Source organism: Stegostoma tigrinum, chromosome 39 (genome assembly GCF_030684315.1).
Source record: "Stegostoma tigrinum isolate sSteTig4 chromosome 39, sSteTig4.hap1, whole genome shotgun sequence".
In the NCBI taxonomy this organism is placed as follows: Eukaryota; Metazoa; Chordata; class Chondrichthyes; order Orectolobiformes; family Stegostomatidae; genus Stegostoma; species Stegostoma tigrinum.
Window position 1 is genome coordinate 4,135,745 of NC_081392.1, and position 24,667 is coordinate 4,160,411.

General features: G+C 45.1%; 2 protein-coding genes across 11 annotated transcripts in view; one reads left to right on the plus strand and one right to left on the minus strand.

Moving 5' to 3' along the window:
* The first annotated feature begins 483 nt into the window (after nucleotides 1-483).
* Nucleotides 484-21,910, plus strand: LOC125447722 (transmembrane protein 229B-like). Of its 6 annotated transcripts, none has more exons than XM_048522353.2 (4): nucleotides 484-728; nucleotides 1,847-1,970; nucleotides 14,878-14,988; nucleotides 20,599-21,910. In XM_048522353.2, exons 3-4 carry the CDS (start codon nucleotides 14,956-14,958, stop codon nucleotides 21,142-21,144), a joined length of 579 nt encoding a protein of 192 aa, XP_048378310.1. In that variant the 5' UTR covers nucleotides 484-728; nucleotides 1,847-1,970; nucleotides 14,878-14,955; the 3' UTR covers nucleotides 21,145-21,910. The 6 variants fall into 6 exon arrangements, with proteins under 6 accessions (XP_048378310.1, XP_048378311.1, XP_048378309.1 ...); XM_048522354.2 differs by having other exon boundaries at nucleotides 1,850-1,970; XM_048522352.2 differs by lacking the exon at nucleotides 1,847-1,970.
* The window catches only part of LOC125447721 (nesprin-2), a 62,105-nt gene continuing 57,970 nt past the window's right edge, over nucleotides 20,533-24,667 (minus strand). For 4 of the 5 annotated variants that reach the window (XM_059641031.1, XM_059641030.1, XM_059641033.1 and 1 more), the window contains one exon: nucleotides 20,533-23,649. In XM_059641031.1, the coding sequence (XP_059497014.1) occupies nucleotides 23,355-23,649 (295 nt within the window). In that variant the 3' untranslated portion in view covers nucleotides 20,533-23,354. Of the gene's footprint in view, nucleotides 23,783-24,667 lie in introns of all 5 variants that reach the window. The other variant, XM_059641032.1, reaches the window with a different exon arrangement.

Sequence of the window (24,667 nt, forward strand, 5' to 3'; positions counted from 1 at the left end):
CATGAACTCCTGATCCCTCCCCATTCATCCCTGGCACCCCTCCCTTTCAGCACTGACCCCACCCCACGTATTCCTGAGCCCTCCCTGTGCAGCCCTGAGCCCTCCCCGTGCAGCCCTGAGCACGCCCCATGCTGTTCTGACCCTTCCCAGTGCAGCACTGGCCCCACCCCACGTTTTCCTGGCCCCTCCCCTTGCAGATCTGACTCCTCCCAATGCAGTCCTGGCCCCTCCCCGTGTAGCCCTGATCCCACCCCATGCTGCTCTGATCCCTCCCCGTGCAGCTCTGATCCCTCCCCGTGCTGACCTGACCCCTCCCTGTGCAGTCTAACCTTTCCAGGTGCAGACCTGACTCTTCCCGGGTAACACCGACCCCTCCTATTGCAGCTCTGGCCCCACCCCGTACAGCGTTTATCCCACCCACCTGTCATTCACTGTCACCTGGCCCCGCCCACGCGGCCGCGTGTTAGTGCGCCTGCGCAGGCCGTCCGCTAGCCCGGAGAGGGGGTGGAGCTTTGACGCTCTTATTACGCTCCTTTCCGCCGGTCTGAGGGAGCGAGGAGCGGGCGGCGACGAGGGGTCCGGGAGTTGCTTGGCGGACACTGGCCGTCACAGGCACCGGCCGCGCCGCTCGCTCCCGATCAGCCTGACGCGGGTGCGCTCCTGCTCTGTGTCGCACATCCCTGCCGCCGCTCTCCCCTGGTTTTGGAGCATCGCTGGAGGTGGGCCAGGTAGGCGTGATTGGCAGGGAGGAAAACCAATGGGGAAAAGGCACCGGCCGGCTCTCCCGCCCCCCCCATCAGCAAGTTAGGGTGAGAGGTACCCCCGACCCCCTCCCATCAGATTAGGTTGAGAGGTGCCCCCGTGCCCCCATAAACAGGTTAGGTTGAGGGGTTGTCCTCCGACTCCACCCCCAATCAGGTTAGGTTGAGAGGTACCCTTTTACCCCCATTATAAGATTAGGTTGACAGGTGCCCCATTAACCCCCCAGCAGGTTAGGTTGAAAGGTGCCCTTTGAACCCCCGCCATCAGGTTAGGTCGAGAAGTGCCCCACTGATTCGCCCCCCCCCCCAATCAGGTTAGGTTGAGAGGTGCCCCATTGATTGCCCCCCCCTCAATCAAGTTAGGTTGAGAGGTGCCCCTCCCCAACCCCCATGCCTATAAGGTTAGGTTGAGAGATGACCCCTGGAACCCCCCCCCCATGAGGTTAGATTGAGAGGTGCCCTGTGGGAACCCCCCCCCCCATTAGATTAGGTTGGAGAGATGCCCCCACTGATTTCCCCCCCCCCCTCCCCGATCAGGTTAGGTTGAGAGATGCCGCACCCCTGCCAATACCCATCAGCAGGTTAAGTTGAGAGGAACCTCCCTGCCTCTGTCAGGTTAGTTGAGGGGTGCCCCACCAGCAAAATGGGTTGAAAATTGACCCCCTCCAACCCCTGCCATTAGCAGGTTGGGTTGAGAGTGCCCCCATCAGCTGGTTAGGTTGAGAGGCATTCCCGTAGGGGGTCGCACAGTGGCTCAGGGGTTAGCCTTGCAGCGCCAGGGACCTGCGTTCAATTCTGCCGAAGGGTGACTGTCTGGTGTGGAGTTTGCACACTCCACCACCCCCAAAAATGTCTGTATGGGTTTCCTCTGGGAGCCTTGGTGTCATTCCACAGTCCAGGGATGTGCTGGGTAGGTGGGTTGGCCATGATAAATGCAGGGTTACAGGGATATGGTAGGAGAAGTGGGTCTGATTGGGCTGCTCTTCAGAGGGTTATTGTGGACTTGAAGGGCTGAATGGCCTGCTTCCACACTGTAGGGTTTCTATGAACACATTACCTTTTGAGATGCTCCTTGTCCTCATCAGCAGATTGATGTGAGATTTTAAGAGATGCTCCCATGAGATGGTTTGAAAAGAGAAATCACCATTGAAGAACATTGTTATAATACGGTTCAGAAGAATAATTGCAAAAGAAACAAACACAGCAAAGGTAAATGGATTTTAAAAATGTTTTGAACAAACTAAAGTGCAGTGAGAGAAGAGAAATCAGAAGGGGAAATGACTGTGTGATCGAACACCAGAAGAAATGATTTGAAATTGTGGAATAGAGTTGAGAAGAAATATATTCTCCTAAGTAAACTAGGAAGTGGCTTTAAGTACCATGAATGGATATGCAAATTAGCATGTGGTTAAGCAAATGTGAGTCTGTTAAAAACAGAACATACTTTTTTGACTAAAGCAAGGAAATGGAGACATGTTGAACTGTAACTATGTGTTAGGCTTTGCAGTAAAGCAGGAGGTTAAGAAAGCCATCTCTGAGTATACTTTGAGCTGCTGAAGGTGGTGAGACATGTTAAGCAAGTGATTCATAAAATGTACAGTATCCTGGGCTATATTAGTGAGGATATAAGGAGGTAATGATAAATTTGAATTCAACACTCAAATGGAATATTGTGCCTAGTTCTGGATATGGACGTGAAGGCATCGGAGAAGTTGCAGAAAGGATTCACAGAATGATTCCAGCACTCTGGAATTTCAGTTACCTAGATAGATGAAAGAAAGTAGATTAGGGGTGGCACGGTGTTACAGTGGTTAGCACTGCTGCCTCACAACACCAGAGACCTGGATTTAATTCCAGGTCTTGAAATTGGATCTGGGTAACTATCTGTGTGGAGTTTGCATGTCTCCCCGTGTCTGCCCACAGTCCGAAGATGTGCACAGTTAGGTGGATTAGCCATGCTAAATTGTTCATCGTGCCTAGGCATGTGCAGAGCTAGGTGGATTGGCCATGGGAAATGCAGAATTACAGGGATAGAAAGAATGGAGAGCTGAGTGTGAGATGGGATGCTCTCCAGAGGATCAGTGCAGACTCAATGGGCTGAGTGCTGTCTTTCTACACTGTAGGGACTCTATGAATTGAGATCAGAGAAGCTGGAACTGTTTTCATTGGTTACAAAAAAGGTTGGGAGGAGGTTTGATAGAGATATTCACACACATGAAGGGCTTGGACAGGATAGAGAAGGTGAAACTGTTCCTGTTGATGGAAGGATTGAGAACAAGAGGGCACAAGTTGAAGGTATTTGGCAAAAGAAGCAATGAGGACATGAGGAGAAACATTTTTATGTTGCACGTGGTTAGGATCTGGAGTGTACGGCCTGAGAAACTGGTGGATGTGGCTTGAATTGAAAGGGAGCAATCAAAAAGGAATGTGCAAGGTTTTTGGGAGAAAGTGGGGAAGTGGAAATGGGTGAATTGCTCATTCAGAGAGATGGTACAGACACAGTGGCCAAATGGCCTCCTCCTGAAGAGATGATCTCCATTTGAAGAAAATGTGATTCTGGATAAGGAGCGGATGTAGGGTGGGAGAGACTAGTAGGAAATGACCAACACCTGATGAAAAGACCAGGTTTTGGGGCCATGCAGTGGAGGGTGGGTGGTCAGTGGAATCAGTGCCACTAAAGGATCCACCCCTGAGCAGAAAAAGAGTGGGAGATTTGTAGAAAGAAAATTCAGAGTCTGAGGACCGAAAGATGCTGTAAATAAGATTTGGAGGACATAGCAGAGGTGGGAATGCAGCAAGCCCAGAAAAGGATTTGCTAAGAGTAAATAATTACAATTTAGTGTATCATGTGGAATCATCTAGTGTTGGTCTATGATGGGTGAATGGAACTTGATGCAGAATACAGTGCAGGTTGCCATGGTTTGGAACAATGGGAGTTTGTGGAGGATGGCAAACTATTGGAATAATTGAGTTCAGATCTGAATAAGAGTGGTCTGATGGAAATAACTGGAAGGAATCTGTTGAGGGTGATTTAACTACACACACACACACACACACACACACACACACACACACACACACACACACACACACACACACACACCACCCCCCCGAATGGGGTCATCATTGAAGGTCTCTCCCTGCCTGTGGTCAATCAGTAGGTGGTGGTGTAGTGATAATGTCACTGATTCAGAGGCCCACAGGCTAATGAATGCTGTGGGGTCATGGGTTCAAATCCCACTGTGGCACCTGCTGGAATTCAAATTTGATTAACAAAATCTGCAACTGAAAGTCAGCTAAAGTGACAGTGACCATGAAACCATCATTGATTGTTGCTAAAAACCCATCTGGTTCATTCACATACTTCAGTGTCTGGTCTGCATGTGACTCCAGACCCACAGCAATGTGGTTGACTCCAAACTGCCCTCTGAAATGGCTGAGCATGTTGCATATTTCAAGGGCAATAAGGGATGGGCATGAAAGGATTAAACAGAGGCAAACCTGCTGACTTTTTCCAGTAATAAAAGAGATAATGGGAACTGCAGATGCTGGAGAATCCACGATAACAAAGTGTGTAGCTGGATGAACACAGCAGGCCAAGCAGCATCTCAGGAGCACAGTTTTTCCAGTAATTTCTGTTTTTGTTTCTGATTTCCAGCATCCATAGTTCTCTTTTTTTTTAAAACAAAGAGGAGCTATGGATAATGGTGACAGGTTTGTGTGTATATGTTGGAATTAAGGGTGAAGGGTCTATATAAGAGGTGGTGGCAAAAACATAATTCAGAGATCGAGAGAGGAGCTCATGATGGAGAGGGAGCAAGTGAAGATGAGGGCTGGGTGATAAGAGAAGGAAATCCAAAATGGAAATCTATGTCGCTGTGCAGACCCACTGGCTAAATGGCAAAAAGTGGCTGTTAGTGCCGTGTCTTTGAGAAGATCATGAGAAGGAGAAGTCCTTAGGGAAGGACCTTTGTGTCAGGGGAGTTCCTGCCCATTCAGTAGCCATTGTTAATGAAGTAGGTGTTTCAGTGACAGTGAGATTCAAAAGCAGCAACAACAGTGCTGAGGAAGTGGTTTGGAACTGGGACATAGTTCAGACACATGCACATTCCCATAGCAACACCAATGACCTGGAGGAAGTGAATGGAGTTAAAATGTGAAGTTGTTTAAAGTACATGAAATTTGAGCCAGCAGAGGAGGTTGGGGTTAGGTGGAACCCAGTTGGGCTACTGCTCAGAGGAAGAGAGACCATAGAGTGAGTCCTGGTGAGTGCTGGTGTGTGGAGGGACTGAACAGGCTGAAGAATCGCAAAAAGGAATGAAAGTTCACAAGAGGCCCAAACTTACAAACGCAGGGAATTTTTAAAATCCTCTTCTACTGTGGCATGTTTTGCACTGAAAAGGCATTTAACTGGACATTATCTTGGAAACTGGGGAGCTTTCCACCACCCTGTCTCCACTCCGATCAGGTGTGTGGTGGATAGGCGCCTGGGCAGTCTTCCTACTTGGCCACCAATTTGAGTCCTTCAAATAATTAAGGTATGTGCCACAACAGGCAGACCTGTACTGCGCAGGAATTGCACTGAGCGAGTCTTTCCAGCTTGCTTCGGGTCTGCTGGGTCAAGGGAAGGGGACACTTAGTGTATGATTGAGGGACCTGACATCAGGCAGGAGGAGCCCCGTTAGACAGCCCCTTGCCCTTGCTGCTGACCACCTTCGACAACATCCTCTTTTGTGTCCCCTAAGCTGTAACAGTCCCCACCACTTCCCTCTGGCCTGGGTGGTTGCATGATCTTGAGCCTCTGGTGGTTGTAAATCTTGCAGCAGGAGCTACTTGGTAAAGCTCTCAATGAGTGAGATCTCCAGTGCCTAGGGCCCTGATACCATACCAGATGTGCTAGTAACCTTTTAATTTTCTGAATGGCTCATGATATGACAGATGGAATAAAGACATATCCAAAAGCGGCAATTTAGGGGTCTCACGGGTTCTTCAATCAGCAGCTGAGATTTATGTAGCCCCCATTAATCAACCTCCCCCATAGTGAGGAGGATAATGACTGGAGGATTTTTTGATTTGATCAGATTTGATTTATTATTGTCACATGTATAGTAGAACGTAGAACGTAGAACATTACAGCACAGTACAGGCCCTTCGGCCCTCGATGTTGTGCCGACCGTCATACCGATCTCAAGCCCATCTAACCTACACTATTCCATGTACGTCCATATGCTTGTCCAATGACGACTTAAATGTACCTAAAGTTGGCGAATCTACTACCGTTGCAGGCAAAGCATTCCATTCCCCTTATAGTGACAAGTTTTGTTTTGTGTGCAGTATAGGCAGATCATACCAGACAAAGTGCATTAGGGTAAGAGAACAGAGCAAGGATTACAGCATTACAGGCTGCAGAGAAGGTGCACAAAGAGCAAGATCAACATTAAATTTAAAATTTGAGAGGTCCATTCAGATGTCTGATAACAGCGGGGAAGAAGCTGTTCTTGAATATGTTGGTATATGTGTTTAAGCTCTTGTATCTCCTGCCTGATGGAAGAGAGTATAATTGGGATGGGAGGGATCTTTGATTATGTTGGTTGCCTTCTTGAGGCAGCAAGCAGTGTGGATGGAGTCAATGGATGGAAAGTTGGCTTGCATGATGGACTGGGCTGTGTTCATAACTCTCTGTAGTTTCTTAAAATTCAGGGCAGAGCAGTGCCGTACCAAGCTGTGATGCATCCAGATAAGAGATAATAGGAACTACAGATGCTGGAGAATCTGAGATAACAAGGTGTGGAGCTGGACAAACACAGCAGGCCAAGCAGCATCTTAGGAGCAGGAAAGCTGAAGTTTCGGGCCTAGACCCTTCATCAGAAAAATTTTCTGATGAAGGGGCTAGGCCCAAAATGTCAGCCTTCCTGCTCCTAAGATGCTGCTTGGCCTGCTGTGTTCGTCCAGCTCCACACCTTGTTATCTTGCATCCAGATAAGATTCTTTCTACGGTGCATCTATACAAGTTGGTAAGAGTCTTTATGGACATACCGAATTTCCTTAGCCTCCTGAAGAAGAAGAGGCATTGTTGTGCCTTTTTGTCAATGTGGATGGTGCTGGACAGATTTTTGGTGATCAGCGTTCCCAGGAACTTGATGCTCTGGACCATCTCCACCTGAGCACCATTGATATAGGACATGGTCAGGTTGAGGAAATGGCTGATGAATCCTAATGTAGACAAGAATGGAGCAAGGAAAGTTTTTTTTATAAACCAATTTTAAAGCTTGTTCAGGAAAATAAAGACCTGAAGTTGTACCTGCATCAATGATTGAAGTTTGCAGGACAAGTTGATGAGGACTAGTTGATTTGTTTGTGATATATGTAAATGATCTGGTGGAAGGTATAGATGGTCTGATTAGCAAGTTTGCAGATGATACTAAGATTGGTGGAGTAGCAGATAGTGAAGAGGACTGTCGGAGAGTGCAACAGAATATAGATAGATTAGAGAGTTGGGCAGAGAAATGGCAGATGGAGTTCAATCCAGGCAAATGCGAGGTGCTGCATTTTGTAAGATCCAATTCAAGACCAAACTATAAAGTAAATGGAAAAGCCCTGGAGAAGATTGATGCACAGGGAGATCTGGGTGTTCAGGTCCGTTGTACCCTGAAGGTGGCAACGCAGGTCGATGGAGTGGTCAAGAAGACATACAGCATGCTTTCATTCATTGGACTGGGTATTGAGTACAAAAGTTGGCAGGTCATGTTCGATCACATTTGGAAAACTGTGTACAGTTCTGGTTGCCACATTACCAAAAGGACGTGGATGCTTTCAAGAGGGTGCAGAGGAGGTCCACCAGGATGTTGCCTGGTATGAAGGGCGCTAGCTATGAAGAGAGGTTGAGTAGATTAGGATTATTAACATTAGAAAGATGAAGGTTGAGGGGGAGACCTGATCGAGGTCTACAAAATCATGAGAGTTATATATAGAGTGGATAGCAAGAAGCTTTTTCCCCAAAGTGGGGGACTCAATTAATCAGGGTCACGATTTCAAGGTGAGAAGGGAAAAGTTCTTTACGCAGAGGGTGCTGGGTGCCTGGAACGGTTGCAGCAGAGGTGGTAGAGGCTGGCACGATAGCGTCATTTAAGATGTATCTAGACAGATACATGAATGGGCAGGGAGCAGAGAGTTACAGATCCTTGGAAAATAGGTGACAGGTTTAGATAGAGGTCTGGCTCAGCGCAGGCATGGAAGACTGAAGGGCCTGTTCCTGTGCTGTAATTTTCTTTGATCTTTGTTCTTCTTAGGACGATAACACAGAATATGGGATATTTGACTTTGTTTTTTTACTCATTCATGGGATTGGGCTTCGCTGGCTGGTCCAGCATTTGTTGCCAATTCCTAGCTGTCCTTGACAAGGTGGTGGTGAGCTGCCTTCTTGAACCACTGCAGTCCATGTGGCTTAGGTACATCCACAGTGCTGTTAGTGAGGGGGCTCCAGGACTTTGGCCCGGTAACACTGAAGAATTGGTGATATATTTTCAAGTCAGGATGGTGAGTGACTTGATGGGGAAGTTACAAGTGGTGGTGTTGCCGCCATGTATCTTCTACCCTTGTCCTTCTAGATGATAGAAGTTGTGGGTTTGGAAAGTATTCCATCGGGATTTCTGATGAGTTTCTAAAGTACATCTTCTAGGTGGTACGCACAGATGCTGCGGAACATCAGCAGCGGAGGGAGTGAAAGTTTGTAAATTATGGTGTCAGTCAGGTGGGTTGTTTTTATTCCTGAATGGTGTTGAACTTCTTGAGTATTATTGAAGTTGCACTCATCCAGGCAAGCGGGGAAGTATTCCATCACTCTTACATGACTTGGGTGTTGGATATGGTGGACATGCTTTGGGGAGACAGGAGGTGTGTTACTCACTGCAAGCTTCCTAGTCTCTGACCTGCTCTTGTAAATCTCATATGCATCTTCTCAAGTGCGCTCTCATTCTTCCTAAAATATGGTGACCAGAATTGCACACAGTACTGCAGTGACCTAATATTTCAAGTGATTTGAAGGTGAGGCTATTGACTTGCTCACCAAGCTGTCTAGTTTTTGTTCAGGCATTTTGTCACCATGCTAGGTAGCACCATCAGAGAAGCCTCCATTGAAGTTCATCGGAGGCCTCACTGATGATGTTATCTAGCATGGTGACAAAATGTCTGAACGAAAACAATTCAGCTCGGTGAACAAGTCAACCACCTCACCCACAACCCGAGCTACAGATCTTTGTTAAAACTTTAAAGTGATTTGAAGGTGTTACAGGAGGTGAACTGGCTCAGGTCTCCTGGGTGAGTCTTCAGTTACATTGAAAGATGAGAAAAGCTCAAGTAACTGTCCAGAAACTGTTGCCAGTGCAGATAGGTCACTAACTAGAAGACAATGATTTAAAGTTGTTGACAGAGGAGCCAGGCATGACCTGAAGAAACATTATTTTTTCAAAGACAATTACTGTGAACTGGAATGCACTGACTGAAAAGGCAGTGTGATGATCAAAAGAATAGTGGATAAAAATTCAAACAGAAAATATTTTGCACGACTATTGGAAAGGGCAGGGAGTGGGATGAATTGGATACCAAAGAGGTGACACAGGCGGGATGGCTGCATTGTGCACTATATAATTGTGGCATAGATTAACTTGGTGAAGGACACTGGAGCTATTCCCAGCTCTAAATAATCACTATTTTAGACTTCAAATGCTGGACCTTTATTGTGTGTATTTCCTGCATTCTCCATGTGACTGGTGAACCCGTCCATCTTATTGCTCAACAGCTGACTGCAGTGCAACAGAAAATGTGGCAATCAGGATGGCCATTCTCTGAGCCATTAGTTCTTATCTCTTTACAGATAATCTAATGTATGATATTTCTCTTGTTTTATGAGAGTATAATGTCACTTTATCAATATAGCTGTTCCAACCTTTTAACTTTCTTTTATTTTAGATCCAACTAAAGGAGTTAGTAATCAACTTTTACTATTAAATTGAAGACCATTTTCCCACTTATTTTTCCAAAACATTTTTCACGGTATTGCTTAGGTGGTAGGATTTTGTGCCTCCATCTTGTAGATTTGGCTGTCATTGCTCTCTGTGATGAGTGGCAAGCTGCCCAGGTGACGTGGTTGCTCCTAATCTTTTAAGAGTTGTGTATAATGTTGTTAATGCTGCGTCACTCGCTGTTGACGTTACAGCTGTGGACCCACATGCTGCTGATGTTGGTGGAGGGTGGTGTTGTTAATGGGAGACCACATGCTGTTGATGTTGACTGTCTGGCTGATGCCATTGTTAAAGGGGCACTACATGATGCTGCTGGTGTAGTAGTATTACTGCTGCCTTTCCTTAAATGTTTCTTTCTATAAACCCAGGGTTCCCTTGAGTAATATAGTAGTGCCGTTGATTCAGCAATGGCAGGAGTTTCTAGGAGTAAGTCAGGAGACATAGAAAAATTCATCCCTAAGAAAAAGGAGCCTGACACAGGGACGATGAGGCAACCGTGGCTGAGGAGGGAAGTCGGAGATAGCATAAAAGCAAATAATGTAGCAAAGGGCAGTGGGAAACCAGAGGATTGGGAAGATTACAAAGACCAACAGAGGAAACTAAACAAAAAAGGAGGGAGAAGATTAAATGAGGGTAAGCTAGCCAGTAAAATAAAGGAGGACTGTAAGAGTTTCTTTAGATATATGAAGGGCAAAGGAGAGGTAAAAGTGGACATTAGACCACTGGAAAATGTTGCTGGAGAATAGTAATGGGGAACAAGGAAATGGCTGAGGAACTGAATGCTGAGAATGGTGGCCATCACCAAGGAGAAGGTGCTAGAAAAATTGAATAGCCTGAAGGTGGATAAATTCAGGACCACATGGCTTACACCCCAGAGTTCTAAAGGAGATAGCTGAAGAGATAGTGAAGGCGTTAATGGTGATCTTTCAGGAATCACTAGAGTCAGGGAGGGTCTCAGAGGACTGGAAAATCGCTAACGTGACACTCCTGTTCAAAAAGGGAGAAAGGCAAAAGATGGAAAATTACAGGCTGTTTAGCCTAACCTTGGGCATGGGTAAGATTTTAGTAAAATAAGGCAAGGTCAGCATGGCTTCATCAAGGGGAGGTCATGCCTGACAAATCTGTTAGAATTCTTTGAGGAAGTCATGAGCAGGATGGACCATGGACAGCCAACGGATGTTATCTATCTTTACTTCAAAAAAGCCTTTGACAAGGTGCCGCACAGGAGGCTGCTGAGTAAGATAAGGGTCCATAGTGTTAGAGGCAACATTCTAGCTTGGATAGAAGATTGGCTTTCTGGCGGAAGTCGACAGTGGGGTTAAAAGGGTCTTTCTCAGGATGGGAGCCAGTGACAAGTGGTGTTGCACGAGGGTCAGTGTTGGGATCACAACTTTTCACTTTATACATTAATGATCCAGAAGAAGGAGCTGTGGGCATTCTAGTTAAGTTTGCAGATGATGCAAAGATAAGTAGAGGGACAGGTAGTATTGAGGAGGTGGGGAGGCTACAGAAGGATTTGGATTGGTTAGGAGAGTGGGCAAAGAAGTGCCAGATGGAGGTCAATTTGGGTAAGTGTGAGGTGATACGCTTTGGTAAGAAGAATAAAACTATGGACTGTTTTCTAAATGGGAAGGAAGTTCAGAAGTCTGAAATGCAAAGAGACTTGGGAGTTCCGGGTGAGGTCCCGGAGGACTGGAGACTTGCTAATGTTGTCCCCTTGTCTAAGAAGGGCAGCAAGGATAATCCAAGTAATTATCGACCGGTGAGCCTGACGTCAGTGGTAGGGAATCTACTGGAGAAGATACTCAGGGATAGGATCTATTCCCATTTGGAAGCAAACGGGCTTATTGGTGATAGGCAACATGGTTTTGTGCAGGGAAGGTCATGTCTTACCAATTTAATAGAATTCTTTGAGGACATGACAAAGTTGATTGAGGGAAAGGATGTAGATGTCATATACATGGACTTCAGTAAGGCGTTTGATAAGGTTCCCCATGGCAGTCTGATGGAGAAAGTGAAGTCACATGGGGTCCAGGGTGTGCTAGGTAGATGGATAAAAAACTGGCTAGGCAACAGGAGACAGAGGGTAGTAGTAGAAGGGGGTTTCTCAAATTGAAGACCTACGACCAGTGGTGTTCCACAGGGATCTGTGCTGGGACCACTGTTGTTTGTGATATATGTAAATGTTTTGGAGGAAGGTGTAGGTGGTTTGATCAGCAAGTTTGCAGATGACACTAAGAATGGTGGAGTAGCAGACAGTGAGGGGGACTGTCAGAGATTACAGCAGAATATAGATAGACTGGAGAGTTAGGCAGATAAATGGCAGATGGAGTTCAATCCGGGTGAATGCGAGGTGATGCATTTTGGAAGATCAAATTCAAGGGTGAACTATACAGTAAATGGAAAAGTCCTAGGGAAAATTGATGAACAGAGATATTTGGGTGTTCAGGTCCATTGTTCCCTGAAGGTGACAATGCAGGTCAATAGGGTGGTCAAGAAGGCATATGGCCTGCTTTCCTTCATTGGACGGGGTATTGAGTACAAGAGTTGGCAGGTCATGTTGCAGTTGTATCGGACTTTGGTTCGGCCACATTTGGAGTACTGTGTTCAGTTCTGGTCGCCACATTACCAAAAGGATGTGGATGCTTTCAAGAGGGTGCAGAGGAGGTTCACCAGGATATTTCCTGATATGGAGGGTGCTAGCTATGAAGAGAGGTTGAATAGATTAGGATTATTTTCATTAGAAAGACAGAGATTGAGGGGGGACCTGATTGAGGTCTACAAATTCATGAGGGGTATAGACAGGGTGGACACCAAAAGCTTTTTCCCAGAGTGGGGTCTCAGTTACTAGGAGTCATGAGTTCAAAGTGAGAGGAGAAAAGTTCTTTACACAGAGGGTGGTGGGTGCCTGGAACGCGTTGCCAGCAGAGGTGGTAGACGCAGACACGTTAGCGTCTTATAAGTTATATTTAGACAGGTACATGGATGGGCAGGGAGCAAATGGACACAGACCCTTAGAAAATAGATGACAGGTTAGACGGAGGATCTTGATCGGCGCAGGCTTGGAGGGCCGAAGGGCCTGTTCCTGTCCTGTAATTTTCTTTGTTCTTTGATTCTCTCAAAGTAAACTTGCAAGTTGAGGCAGTAGTTTGGCACGTATTTCGAGAGGACTTGAATGTAAAAATGGGGATCTACTTCTGAGGCTCAATAAGGCTTTGGTCAGGCCACATTTGAAGTATTGTGCCCATATCTCAGGAAGGATGTACTGGCCCTGGACCAGGTTCAGAGGACGTTCATGAGACTGGTCCTAGAAATGAAAAGCTTAACGTATGAGGAACGTTTGAGGACTGTGGGTCTATACTTGATGGAGTTTAGAAGGATAAGGGGGCATCTAATTGAAATTTACAGAATACTGAATGGCCTGGACAGAGTGGATGTTGGGAAGATGTTTCCATTGGTAGGAGAGAGTAAGACATGAGACTACAGCCATAGAGCAAAGGGAAGACCTTTTAGCGTGGAGATAAGGTAAAACTTCTTCAGCCAGAGAGTGGTGAATCTGTGGAATTCACTGCCACAGAAGGCTGTGGAGGCCAGCTTATTGAGTGTATTTAAGATAGAAATAGATAGGTTTTTGATTGTCAAGGGGATCAAAGGTTACGGGGGAAAAAGCGGGAGGATAGGGTTGAGAAACTTACCAGCCATGATGGAATGGTGGAGTGGACTGGATGGGCTGAATGGCCTAATTTCTGCTCCTGTGTCTTATGGTCTGTATTATTCCTTCAGTTTTCTGGAGGTGAACTGGGTTCCATGGCTACATGTTATTCTTTAAGGTATCCCTTGCAGAATCACTTTACAGAGGGTTAACTTGAAACAGATCACAGGCCATCAGGTTCTTGCTAAAGTCCATTAGGTGTATCCCTGAGGAAACAACCATCAAAACTACATCACAATCTTTGCATATTACATCAGTTTTGAATCTGTGGGAAACCGTGCAAGTTTTCACAGCCTTCGCACTGGAGGAGAGTTGCATCAGTTGGTGCAACGACATAGAAAGGGTTGAGGGTTTACACCTTTCATGAGATGTGAGCATTGCTGAGTAGGCCAGCATCTGTTTCTCATCAAGTTGCCCTTGCAGTCTTCCTGAGCTGCTGCAATCCATGCGGCGTAGTTAGAATTTAGTGGAAATTGTCATAGCTGTTAAATTTGGAGCAGAGTTTTCAGAGTAGGTTGTTGAATGTGGGTTGGTGTGAAGCTCATAATAGAGAAGTATATATTTTTAGCTTTGTGGTTACAGAGCCTCAATGAAGCATGAAAAAGAACACATAGAAGAGATGTGCAACTATAACGTCGAGTTAACGTGTTGACATGGAAGTTTATGCTCTCCTGAATGTCCTGTTCACTTCTTGGAAATGTGATTTCAGGGGCAACTAAACTTTAAATATGTTCGTGCTGCAACGGAGGAATATAGTTGTATAATTTCAGTTCAGTAAGGAATAAACATACTGCATTGGAAAACATTATTCCACTTGTTTCTATATTTTATCAAAAGTATTCTGTTTTATTGTTTGCCCTTCACCTCTGAAAAGTTAGGGAGAGCCTTCTGTACTGACAAGTTTGGAGGAAGAAAGGGCTTTTAATTGAGTGGGAGGGTGGCAGATGAGCACCCCACTGCCTTTCTCCTACCACAATTAAGTCTGCGATAGTTAGGCCTGTGGATATCGTTGGTCCCAGGAAAAATCCATTGCTACAACAAAACAGAAATTTCTGGTGAAACTCAGCAGGTCTGGCAGCATCTTTTGGACAGAAAGCAGAGTTAAAGTTTTGGATCCAGTGAGCCTTCTTCAGAAGAACTCTTTGCCTTCTGGCTCCGCAGTTCTTTATTTTTATTTAGTGCTGCCTATTCAATGGGCCTTTCTGAACATAGGCACATTGTTGGTAGGAGTAACCCGAGTCACCGACATGGAATTCCATCTTTAGTGTGAGCAGCGAGATAATTCCTGTCAATTTTTCACTTTAAAGTTCTTTGCAAACACTGTAAAGTTATGAAAGGCTGTCTACAATTTAAAGTCTATTTTACAATATTTGTTTTGACCCAGTTCTTGTTGATGAACGGTCTAAGCCCCTGTCTTGTGTCCCCATCGAATTAACCAACACATTCTCAGTCAGTGGCCACAATGGAGTTGAATCTTGATCGCAAAAGGAAAAAGGTAATTTTAAAAAAAATCTGATTTATAAAATTACCCTGTAAAAATCTATTATCAATGTACATTATTGAAAAATCTTACTCTAATGCATTGCCTTTGTTCACATTTACAATGGAGTTGCCAAGTCAATGTCATATTGTATAGCTGCTACTTACTTGCTGGTGGTGCCAAGTTGCCTCGGTTTGTGCATGTTCAGCACAGAAACTCCCACTCCACTTCTCTGCTTCCAAAACTGTCCTAAGTTTGCTTTTCAGCTATCAATAATTTAGTTTAGAAAAATAAAGGAAAAACAAGGCATTTTAAAGTGAGGATTAAATACTCCTTGGGTACCTGATGTTCCCTTCTTGACCTGCAAATGTATATCAGCTGAAGGTTACCATCACCCTCGACTTCCATGTGCTCTGCTCCAGGAGAGTGGGAAATATGTCAACTTGTCATGATTGTCACATTTCGAAGTATTAAAAAGGAGGTAAATAACTATTTTGTACAGGTTACATAAGAACATTAAAAAAAAGGAGCTGGAGTAGACCATCTGGTCCCTTGAGCCAGCTCCACCATTCAACAAGATCATGGCTGATCTCTTCGTGGACCTGGCTGTACTTACCTGTTCGCTCATTATAAATCTTAATTCCTTTACTGTTCAAAAATTGATTCAAAACTCAGTCTTAGCTCTTATTTTGAGGCTATGCTCCCCCCCCCCAGTTCTAGTTTCACCCACCAGTAGAAACAACCTCCCTGCTTCTTTCTTATCCATTCCCTTCACAATTTTATGTTTCTATGAGATCCCTCCCCATTCTTCTAAATTCCAATGAGTATATTCCCAGTATACTCAATCTCTCCACAATCAACCTACTGAATCTCCTCTGCACCTGCATCAGTGCCAGTACATCCTTTTCCAAGTAATGAGACCAAAACTGTACACAAGTTGTACACAGTTACCCTAGACCTTGGGCTTTCAGCTGACGAATACCTGACAATCTGCAAGCTTGCCCCTCTTGAGTTCCTTGCCCCAAAGGCTGGTCTGAACCATGGTGCCCATGACCTCCATCATGGTGGGGCAAGAAGGCAGGTCTGGAATCCTCAGACCTCACCAGGACTGGAACCCTGTACCATTGACACCAAACTCGTCTACACCAATCCCCAAATGAAGGGCATTCAAAATGTTCCTTTCATCACTGTCTGACCAGTGGAAGGACTTAGAGATTGATACTCAAACTGTTTGCCAGCATTATCACGGAAATGTTACAACACAGAAGAAGCCATTCAGCCCATTGAAGAGCACCACCTCATCAAATTAGCACCATTGCCTACTCTCAACCTCCTTTTCCCCTATAACTATGCACATTATTTCTATTTAGTAATCACCTAATATGAATACACATTCCTGGCCATCCAGTGCTGGAATGGAACTTGAACCCCGAGACGTAATGGTATGACCCAGTTTATCCACACGACCCCTTTGTTCCACTCATAGCATGAGATAACACAACATCCTGAACAGAGCACAGGTACTGACAGCATCACAGCAAGAATTTGTATTTTAAAAAACACTTTCGGTCTAATGAAATACCTTCCAGGAGCTGTCACAAACAGGACGTCCTATCACGCTACAGAGAAATATTAGAACTGGTGATCAAAGGCTGATCAAAGCATTAGAATCGAAAGAGAGAAATGGAGATCTTTACAGAATGTACAGGCAGCTGAAAGCATTGCTGATAATGAGGGAGCATTCTGGAGGGTACGCAGAAATAGGAGCAGGAATTGGCCATTTGGCCGCTCCAGCCTGCCTCACTATTCAGTTTAATCATGGCTGATCATTCATCTCAGTCCCCTGCTCCTGTTTTCTCTCCATATCCTTTGATTCCTTCAGTCATACATCTACATCTACATCATTCTTGAAAGTCTTTAATGATTTGGCCTCAGCAATTTCCTGTGGCAGAGCATTCCACTGACTCATCTTTCTCTGGATGAAGAAGCTTCTTCTCATCTCTGTCCTGAAAGGCCAACCCTTATCCTGAAATGTGGTCCCTGATCTTGACTTCAATCTTGACTTCTGATCGTGTCATCACGAACATCTTTTCTGAATCTACCCTGTCTAAATTTTATAGGTTTTTGTGTGATGCCCCCTCATTCTTCTAAATTCCAGTGAACATATTGCTAACTGATCGAGTCTCTCCTGTAGACATCCCAGAATCAGTCTGGTAAACCTTCTATGCACTTCCTCAATAGCCAAAACATCCTTCCTCAGATAAAGAGACTAAAACTGCGCACAGTACTCCAGGTGCACTCTTACAAATGTTCTGTATGGTTGCAGAAAAACATCCCTGCTCCTGTCTTCAAATCCTCTCGCTATGAAGGCGAACATATCATTTGCCTTCTTCACTATCTGCCACACCTGCATTCTTACTTTCAGGGGCGGGTATATAAGGACACTGGAATCTTGCTATGTCTCTTCCTTTCACAATCTGCCTGCCTGTTTTTGCTTCCAAAGTGGATAACTTCATATTTATCCATATTATACTTCATCTACCATGCATTTGCCCACTTCTTTGTCTCTACATTCTCCTCATAACAACATACCCTCCCATCAAGCTTTTTGTCATTTGCAGACTTGAAAATATGACATATAGTTTCCTCGTCTAAATCATTAATATATATTGTGACTAGCTGGGGTCCAAGCACTGATGCCTGTGGCACTCCACTGGTCACTCCCATCCACTTGGAAAAATACCCATTTATTCTTACCTTCTGTTTTCTGTCTGCCAACCGGTACACATCTTCTAATCCCATGCATTTTAATTTTACATGCTATTCTTTATGTGGGACCATATCAAAGGTTTTCTGAAAGTCCAAGTAAACCACACCTACTGGCTCCCCTCATCTACTCTGTTAGTTACATCCTCAAAAAATTCCAGGCTCTTCTGATCCTGTCACTATCTAGCGAATGCTCTGTATTACATTTTTTATAGTGAACGCTAGCATTTTCCCCACAACTAAAGTCAATCTAACCAGCCTATAATTTGCTGTTTTCTCTCTGCCTCCCTTCTTAAATAGTGAGTTTCATTAGCTACTCTCCAATCCATAGGAACTGTTGCAGAATCTAAAGAATTTTGGAAAATGACCATTAGTGCATTTATTTCTAGGGACACTTCCTTAAGTATTCTGGGATGAAGGTTATCAGGCCTTGGGGATATATCTGCCTCTAATCCCGTTAATTTCCCCAATACCATTTCCCTATTAATACTGTGATCAGAAATAAGGGGAAATGCAGATGCTGGAGAATCTGAGATAACAAAGTATGAAGCTGGATGAACGCAGCAGGCCAAGCAGCATCTTAGGAGCACAAAAGCTGACGTTTCGGGCCTAGACCCTTCATCAGAGATCTAGGCCCGAAACGTCAAGCTTTTGTGCTCCTAAGATACTGTTTGGCCTGCTGTGTTCATCCAGCTTCACACTTTGTTATCCCTATTAATACTGATTTCTTTCCATTCATCTTTCCCTTTAGATCTTGAGTTCCCCCTTTTTTTTGTTTTGGGATATTATTTGTCTTCCATTTGTGAAGACAGAACTAAAGTATGTCATCACTTGGGGGCTGTGTGGGCACAGGGCCCCAGGAACGTGGTCAAACCAGAGGAGATCATGGAGATTTGGGAGGGTAGAAGCAATAATGAAAACTTGAACAATGTTGTTGCGGGATCAGATGCCAGTGCAGGTCAACAGGCACAGGGCGGTGATGGCAGAATGGATTTGGATATGTTCAGCTTACAGATTAACCCATAATACTTCAGAAAGGTTGAGTTTGAAGATCACAAACGTATGGCTGAGTGTTTTAGCAGCAGTGGACCTAAGACAGAAGTGGAGATGGGTATAGAAGCTCTGAGAGGGAGCAAAAGTGAGAGTGGAAGCTTGTCTCAGAATCAAATAGGATGCCAGACTTGCAAACAATCTGGTTCAGCTTTGGACAGTGGAAGTGACCAACGGCAGTGCTTTCCATTCTCCCAGTATTTAGTTTGTAATTTCTGCTCATCTAGTACTGGATGCTGGACGAGCACACAGACTGCCTGGAGAGACAGGAGAGTTGAGATAATAGTGAAGTGGAGCTGTCATTTACACCCATGTGGTAAGATGTGTTTTTGGAAATGATGTTGCTGAGGGGAAGCATATAAAAGAAATAGGTGGGGGGAATGAAAGCTAGATCTGTATGGGCTCACAAAGTTAGGCCATTGCTTATAATTCTCAAGCTGTAACTGAACAGCAGGTACACATGTAGCCATTCCTGACTTTGGTTTGTGCAGTGCTGTACTTGGGGCAGAGCGGTTCACACATGAAATGCTGGGAAAGTTGGGATGGATTCTAGAGATGAGAGGAAGGTTGGAGTGGGGGCAATAGTTGCCAGGGTGGATTTGTTTGAGGCAAGTAACAATGACAACAGAATTGAAGTTGAACTGGAGCTGTTAACAATCCAAGCTCTCTCAGGCGGCAAGAAGGGTGGCTGGGAGCTAAGCAGTATAATGGGAACATGGCCAAAAAGCACAAGTTGGGCCTGACAGAGCTTATAGAGGGAATGAGTGAAGGTAAGAAAAGAAATTCAGCCAATGGGAAAGGTCTCTGGACACTGACAGTGTTCTGAATGGGACTCACTGACCCTTCCATGTGCAGGTGGTGATTTCAGCAGACTGAGTAAACTGGAAGTACAATGTCACTAAAGTTCATATTGGCAAATGCTCACTGCCTTAAATTTGCCTTCCATTTTGCCCTCGTTTCTAATTGTTTTGAGTTAGGATATTGAGTTCTTTTCACAGTTGGTTCTGGTCAGGTGACAAGGCGCAAGAATCACAGGCTGCCCAGAAAGCGAATGACCTATTGCTGCAGACTGGTTCACATTGTCCTTCAGCAAGGGACGGGACAGTTATGACAAATAGCTATGCCTCCTGCTTAAGGCAATCTCACTGAAGTGCAGTAAATACACAGAGGCCTTGAGCACATGACAGCAGGGTAAAGTGTTAGAGCGACAACTCGGAACTGAAACAATTGAGAACATCCACCAGTTCACAGGGAAAGTGATCACCTATACATCTGGATCTGCACGTGCTATAGAGTCTGCAGCTAAATGGGTGTGGCTTTGTGAATATCTAATTTATTAACTAAATTTGAATTCTGAGACATCCCAGTTACAGGTGTACGTGATTCAGGGAAGCCGGCCCTTCTGGTTTTGGTGTGTGGAAACCTCAACTTTTGGGATGCAGGATGCTGGTGGGGTGTGGGCCCTTCTAGTTTTGGGGTACATGGTATCAGTTTCTTCGATTTATGTGTGTGATCTTCTCTGGGTTTTAGAAGGAGTGGGGTTTGAGATATGGGTTCCTCAGGTTTTAGAGTTTGGATGTTTAGGATTTAATGTATAGTTGTCTCTGGTTTTAGGTATGGCATTTTGGGATGAAGATTCCTTTGCTTTTGGAACAGGGTATTTACTTTTGAGGTTCAGGGTGCCAGGCCCTTTTTTTTGGTGTAGAGTTTGGCTTTCGAAGAAGGGCATCCTCCATTGTTTGGTTTTGGGCTGGGGGAGTGCTGACCTTCCAACACAGCTGGGAATAACCTTAATCTGTTTTGCTTCAGGTCTGTGTGCAGTTTCAGGATGGCAGGAGGATAATGGCGGCTGTCGAGCCCCTCAGTGCCCTCTCTCGCTGGTATCTTTATGCCATCCATGGCTATTTCTGTGAGGTGATGTTCACAGCTGCCTGGGAGTTTGTGGTCAATTTCAACTGGAAATTCCCAGGGGTCACCAGTGTTTGGGCCCTTTTCATCTATGGCACCTCGATCATGGTGGTGGAGCGGATGTACCTGTACCTCAAGGACCGATGTCCAAGTGTGGTGAGGTGCATCATCTACACCCTCTGGACCTACGTCTGGGAGTTCTCGACTGGACTTATTCTGCGTCAGTTCAATGCCTGCCCCTGGGACTACTCACAGTTTGATTATGACTTCATGGGGTTGGTGACATTAGAGTATGCAGTGCCCTGGTTCTGTGCTTCTTTCATTGTGGAAAAGCTGGTGATCAGGAACACCCTGCGTTTGCGTTTTGATGAAAATGGGGAGCCTTGCACCCCAACCATCACTCCTCCAACACTGTGGGGCCACTTGAAGCTGAGGAAGGTTGAATAAATCACTCTTTCATTTTCCCCCTTCAATGGCAGCTGGAGTTCAGGAATCATCTTGTTTACATTACCAGACTTGGGAACAAACAACAACGGGACCTCAAGCCAGTTCACAAAATGGTTTATTTCTCTATTACTCCCTTTTTGGGAATGGAGAAGCCCATTTCCAATGCATTCTGACTCTAGCACAGTGCAGTCTAGTTAAAGTGTTACTGCTACACTGCGGTGTCCTTATTCCCAGTGCACGCACATCCACCAACGAGTATTTGATCCTCACCAACAGTGGCTCTGCCTGGGGTGGGATGATTTAGTATTTATAATAACTTCTTTCCATTTATGAAATTATGAAACCAACCCAACCAGAGAAAGCTCCTGCATGTTATGCTGTTTTTATGATACTTGACTTGTTGCTGTTGCAAAAGGGTGTGGGAAATAACCAAATGCGTTTGTGAACAAGTCACACTCGACATACTTGTCCACAAGCACACTTTCAATACTGTTTCATCTGTTTACCAAAAGAATGGGTCCATGATCAGATACACCCTCATTGTTCAAAAGGGTGTAAAGTGAACAGTTTGCTACTCAGAGCTGAGATCTGCCCATAGGGTGGGTGGCTGCACACACACGTGTGTGTCTCTCTACATGTTTGGAGCCCAAACATCTGACACATCTGCACTTGCCCAAATATTTACCAAGGGCTGTTCCCAGATCCAGGTCTGACTTGTGCATTTCTGCTCTGTGTCATTACAATAAAAAGCATCCTGTTGAGGAAATCACTGCCACTTTCTGTTTTCAGGATTTACCCACCCTGTTCTGAAAGACCAATTCTCCCTGGAGTATGTCTTCCACACAAGGAAATTAAGATGTAATATCACTGGACTAGGAGTCCAGAACTTCAGGCTAACGTTCATGGTAAAGGGTGAAAGTCTGGGACGAAAGGCGAGCCAGTGGTGACCATGTAACCAATGTTGATTGTTGTAAAGTTACATCAAGTTCACTGATGTCTTTTTCAGGGAGAAAATTTGCCATCCTTCTCTGATCTGGCCTACATGTGACTCCAGGCCCACAGCAACATGGTTAATTTTTTTTACTGCCCTCTGAATGGTCTCGCAAACCACCCAGTTGCAGGACATTTAGAGATGGGTAACAAATGCTGGCTTAGCCATCCACAGCTGAAACAAAGATGCTGATGCTCCCTTTGGTGAGTGGGATAGGTGTAATAAAAGGTGCATATGGAATGTTTTACACCATGGAATAATTTTTATTTTTTCACAGGACATGGAGATCGCTGGTGAGGTCAGCATTTGTTGCTCATCCCCAGTTACCTTTGAACTTGCTAGCTAAGCCATTTCAAATAGTGGTTGTGCTGTTTGGAGGGTTGGTACAAACTTGATGGGCAAAATGGCCTCTATCTGCCCCACCCTAATTTCCACATTGATCCACTTCCCATGGGAAGTGGATCAACATCCCCCTTGCAGTCTTCAAGCTTTTAAACATTCTGATTAAAATAGGCTGCACATTGTATCACACCCACACAAATTCTTTGTTAACTTTATCATTATACAATCAACCTTCCTGTCACTTCATTTCCTTGCCCCGTCTGTAAGTTGTACAGTTTTTCAAGTTCACATCTCCCTCTCCTCCATTCTAGCCAGCTAATGAGCTCCCATCAGTTTGAATGGGAGACATTGAGCTTTGATTAGCAGCAGCCTCCTCATCCCTTCAAGGATCACTTCTCCAACAGTAACATGGGGCAAGAATATTAATAGACCCCATGGACCAGTTGATGGAGAATGGAGAGCACCACCTCTTTTTAAAGAAAAAGACAAAAAGAGGTCTTCAGTCAAGACATCATTGACCCCTTCAGTCGGTGTCACTCCGTAGAGATAGATTCATATCATGGATGGATGGGCATCACTCAGAACAGCATTTGGGACTTGTTACTGTGGAGGGAGTCACTCTCAGGCTGTTCATTGGGTCATGAGGTTTGTCACTCTATGGGCAGGTATGTGTTGTTCTGGACTGATGGGATGGGGTGAGGGGTTTCAAAGAGGAAATTGTCACTCCACAGGTGACACTTTTGCATTGATGCACAGGAGGGAGAAAATAGATACAAATACAGGAACAAGATACGAAATGGTGGAAACAGCTAACAATCTCTACGATGCAAGGAACAAAACATAACATTCCAGATTCCCACCTTGCCAGTCTCGATCCCTATATCTTGGCCCCCAATCCATTCAGTTGCAAGCTGGTTCCATTCTGTCTCTGTGCTAGGCAGTCATTCAAAAGGTTGGGTCGTGTTGGGAATCTAGCAGCTAGATAGTTGGTCAGCTCAGTCACAATGTTCACATGAGGAGTGGGTTCTTCAGTCAATGCCACCATTAGGTTCTGGGTAAGCAGCAGCAGAAGCTCCCAGGTTCTGAAGTGGTCACGTCGGTGGTGGGCCGTTAAGGTAGGACAGTGTGAAATGAAACGGTAGAAAGGTATTTCTCCGGTGCCAGTTACACTCCTGGATCACAATGGGAAAAATGAGAAGGACAACAGCCATCAGCATAAGTACCAGTGACAGAATGATGGCCACAATGCCAGGGGTGCTGCAAGGCAATCGTCTCTCCATGGAATGAAGGGATGGAAGTTGCAGCCTGAAAATCATAACACACTGAGCATTATCCTGGGCAGGAGAGGTTTCCAGACTAATCAATATTACAATTAATACTGAACATGTGCCAGTTTGTACCCACTCAAAACACTTGGAAATGGCAGAGCTAGAGTCCCAAGAACGTACTGGCACACGTGAGACTCTTGCTTCAATTTCCTCACTGTCCTTACATTTGGTAGCAAGCCTGGGCCAACAGTTTGGTTGGTAGTTGACATTGAGAATAGCTCTGAAGGTGCATGGAGGATATAAAAGGTGCCGTAGGGGTTGGTGAGCATTCACCTGCTCCTCTGCCCATCCATGCTTCTAGTGGTATTATTGCTGGACTGTTAATCCAGAGACCCAGATAACTTTCTGGGGACTTGGGTTGCTGGGCACTGACTCTAATCTATAGCCGCCCACCAGAGCAGACCTTGACCATTCTCCAATGTCGTGTGAGCCTGGGTTAAAAGTCTGTAAGAGTCTATGGAAGACCACTTCATTACATGGCAAGGGAACCAGCTCTCTAACATCTTCCATCAGTGGCCACTGGGAAAACTCCAGTTCCAATCTGTGGCATTCCCAGGATCATCACTCACACCCTCTCTCTGCCTAATGAAGTCCAGAGAGGTGTTGGATAATACGGGAAATCAAGGTTTATGCGCCCACTCCTGGATTGGAGCTACACCTAGAGGAGAGCTGTTCCCAGTATTACCCTTAAAACCCCCGTGAAGATCCTAAGGAATCTCAAGGCCACATTTATCTATCATTGGGAGCCTTTACCGTTTTTTATTGACCGATTGTAATAATGTGAGGGGGAAGAGGACTAAATGAACAATTCCTTGAAACAATCTGCACGGATATGTATTGGGCTGAATGGCCTTCTGTGCTG

Bases quoted from the DNA above. Each gene is read 5' to 3' on its own strand.
- LOC125447722 (XM_048522353.2), top strand. From the start codon at position 14,956: ATGGAGTTGAATCTTGATCGCAAAAGGAAAAAG. The intron at 14,989-20,598 runs GTAATTTTAAAA...GTTTTGCTTCAG, and splicing joins TTGATCGCAAAAGGAAAAAG to GTCTGTGTGCAGTTTCAGGA.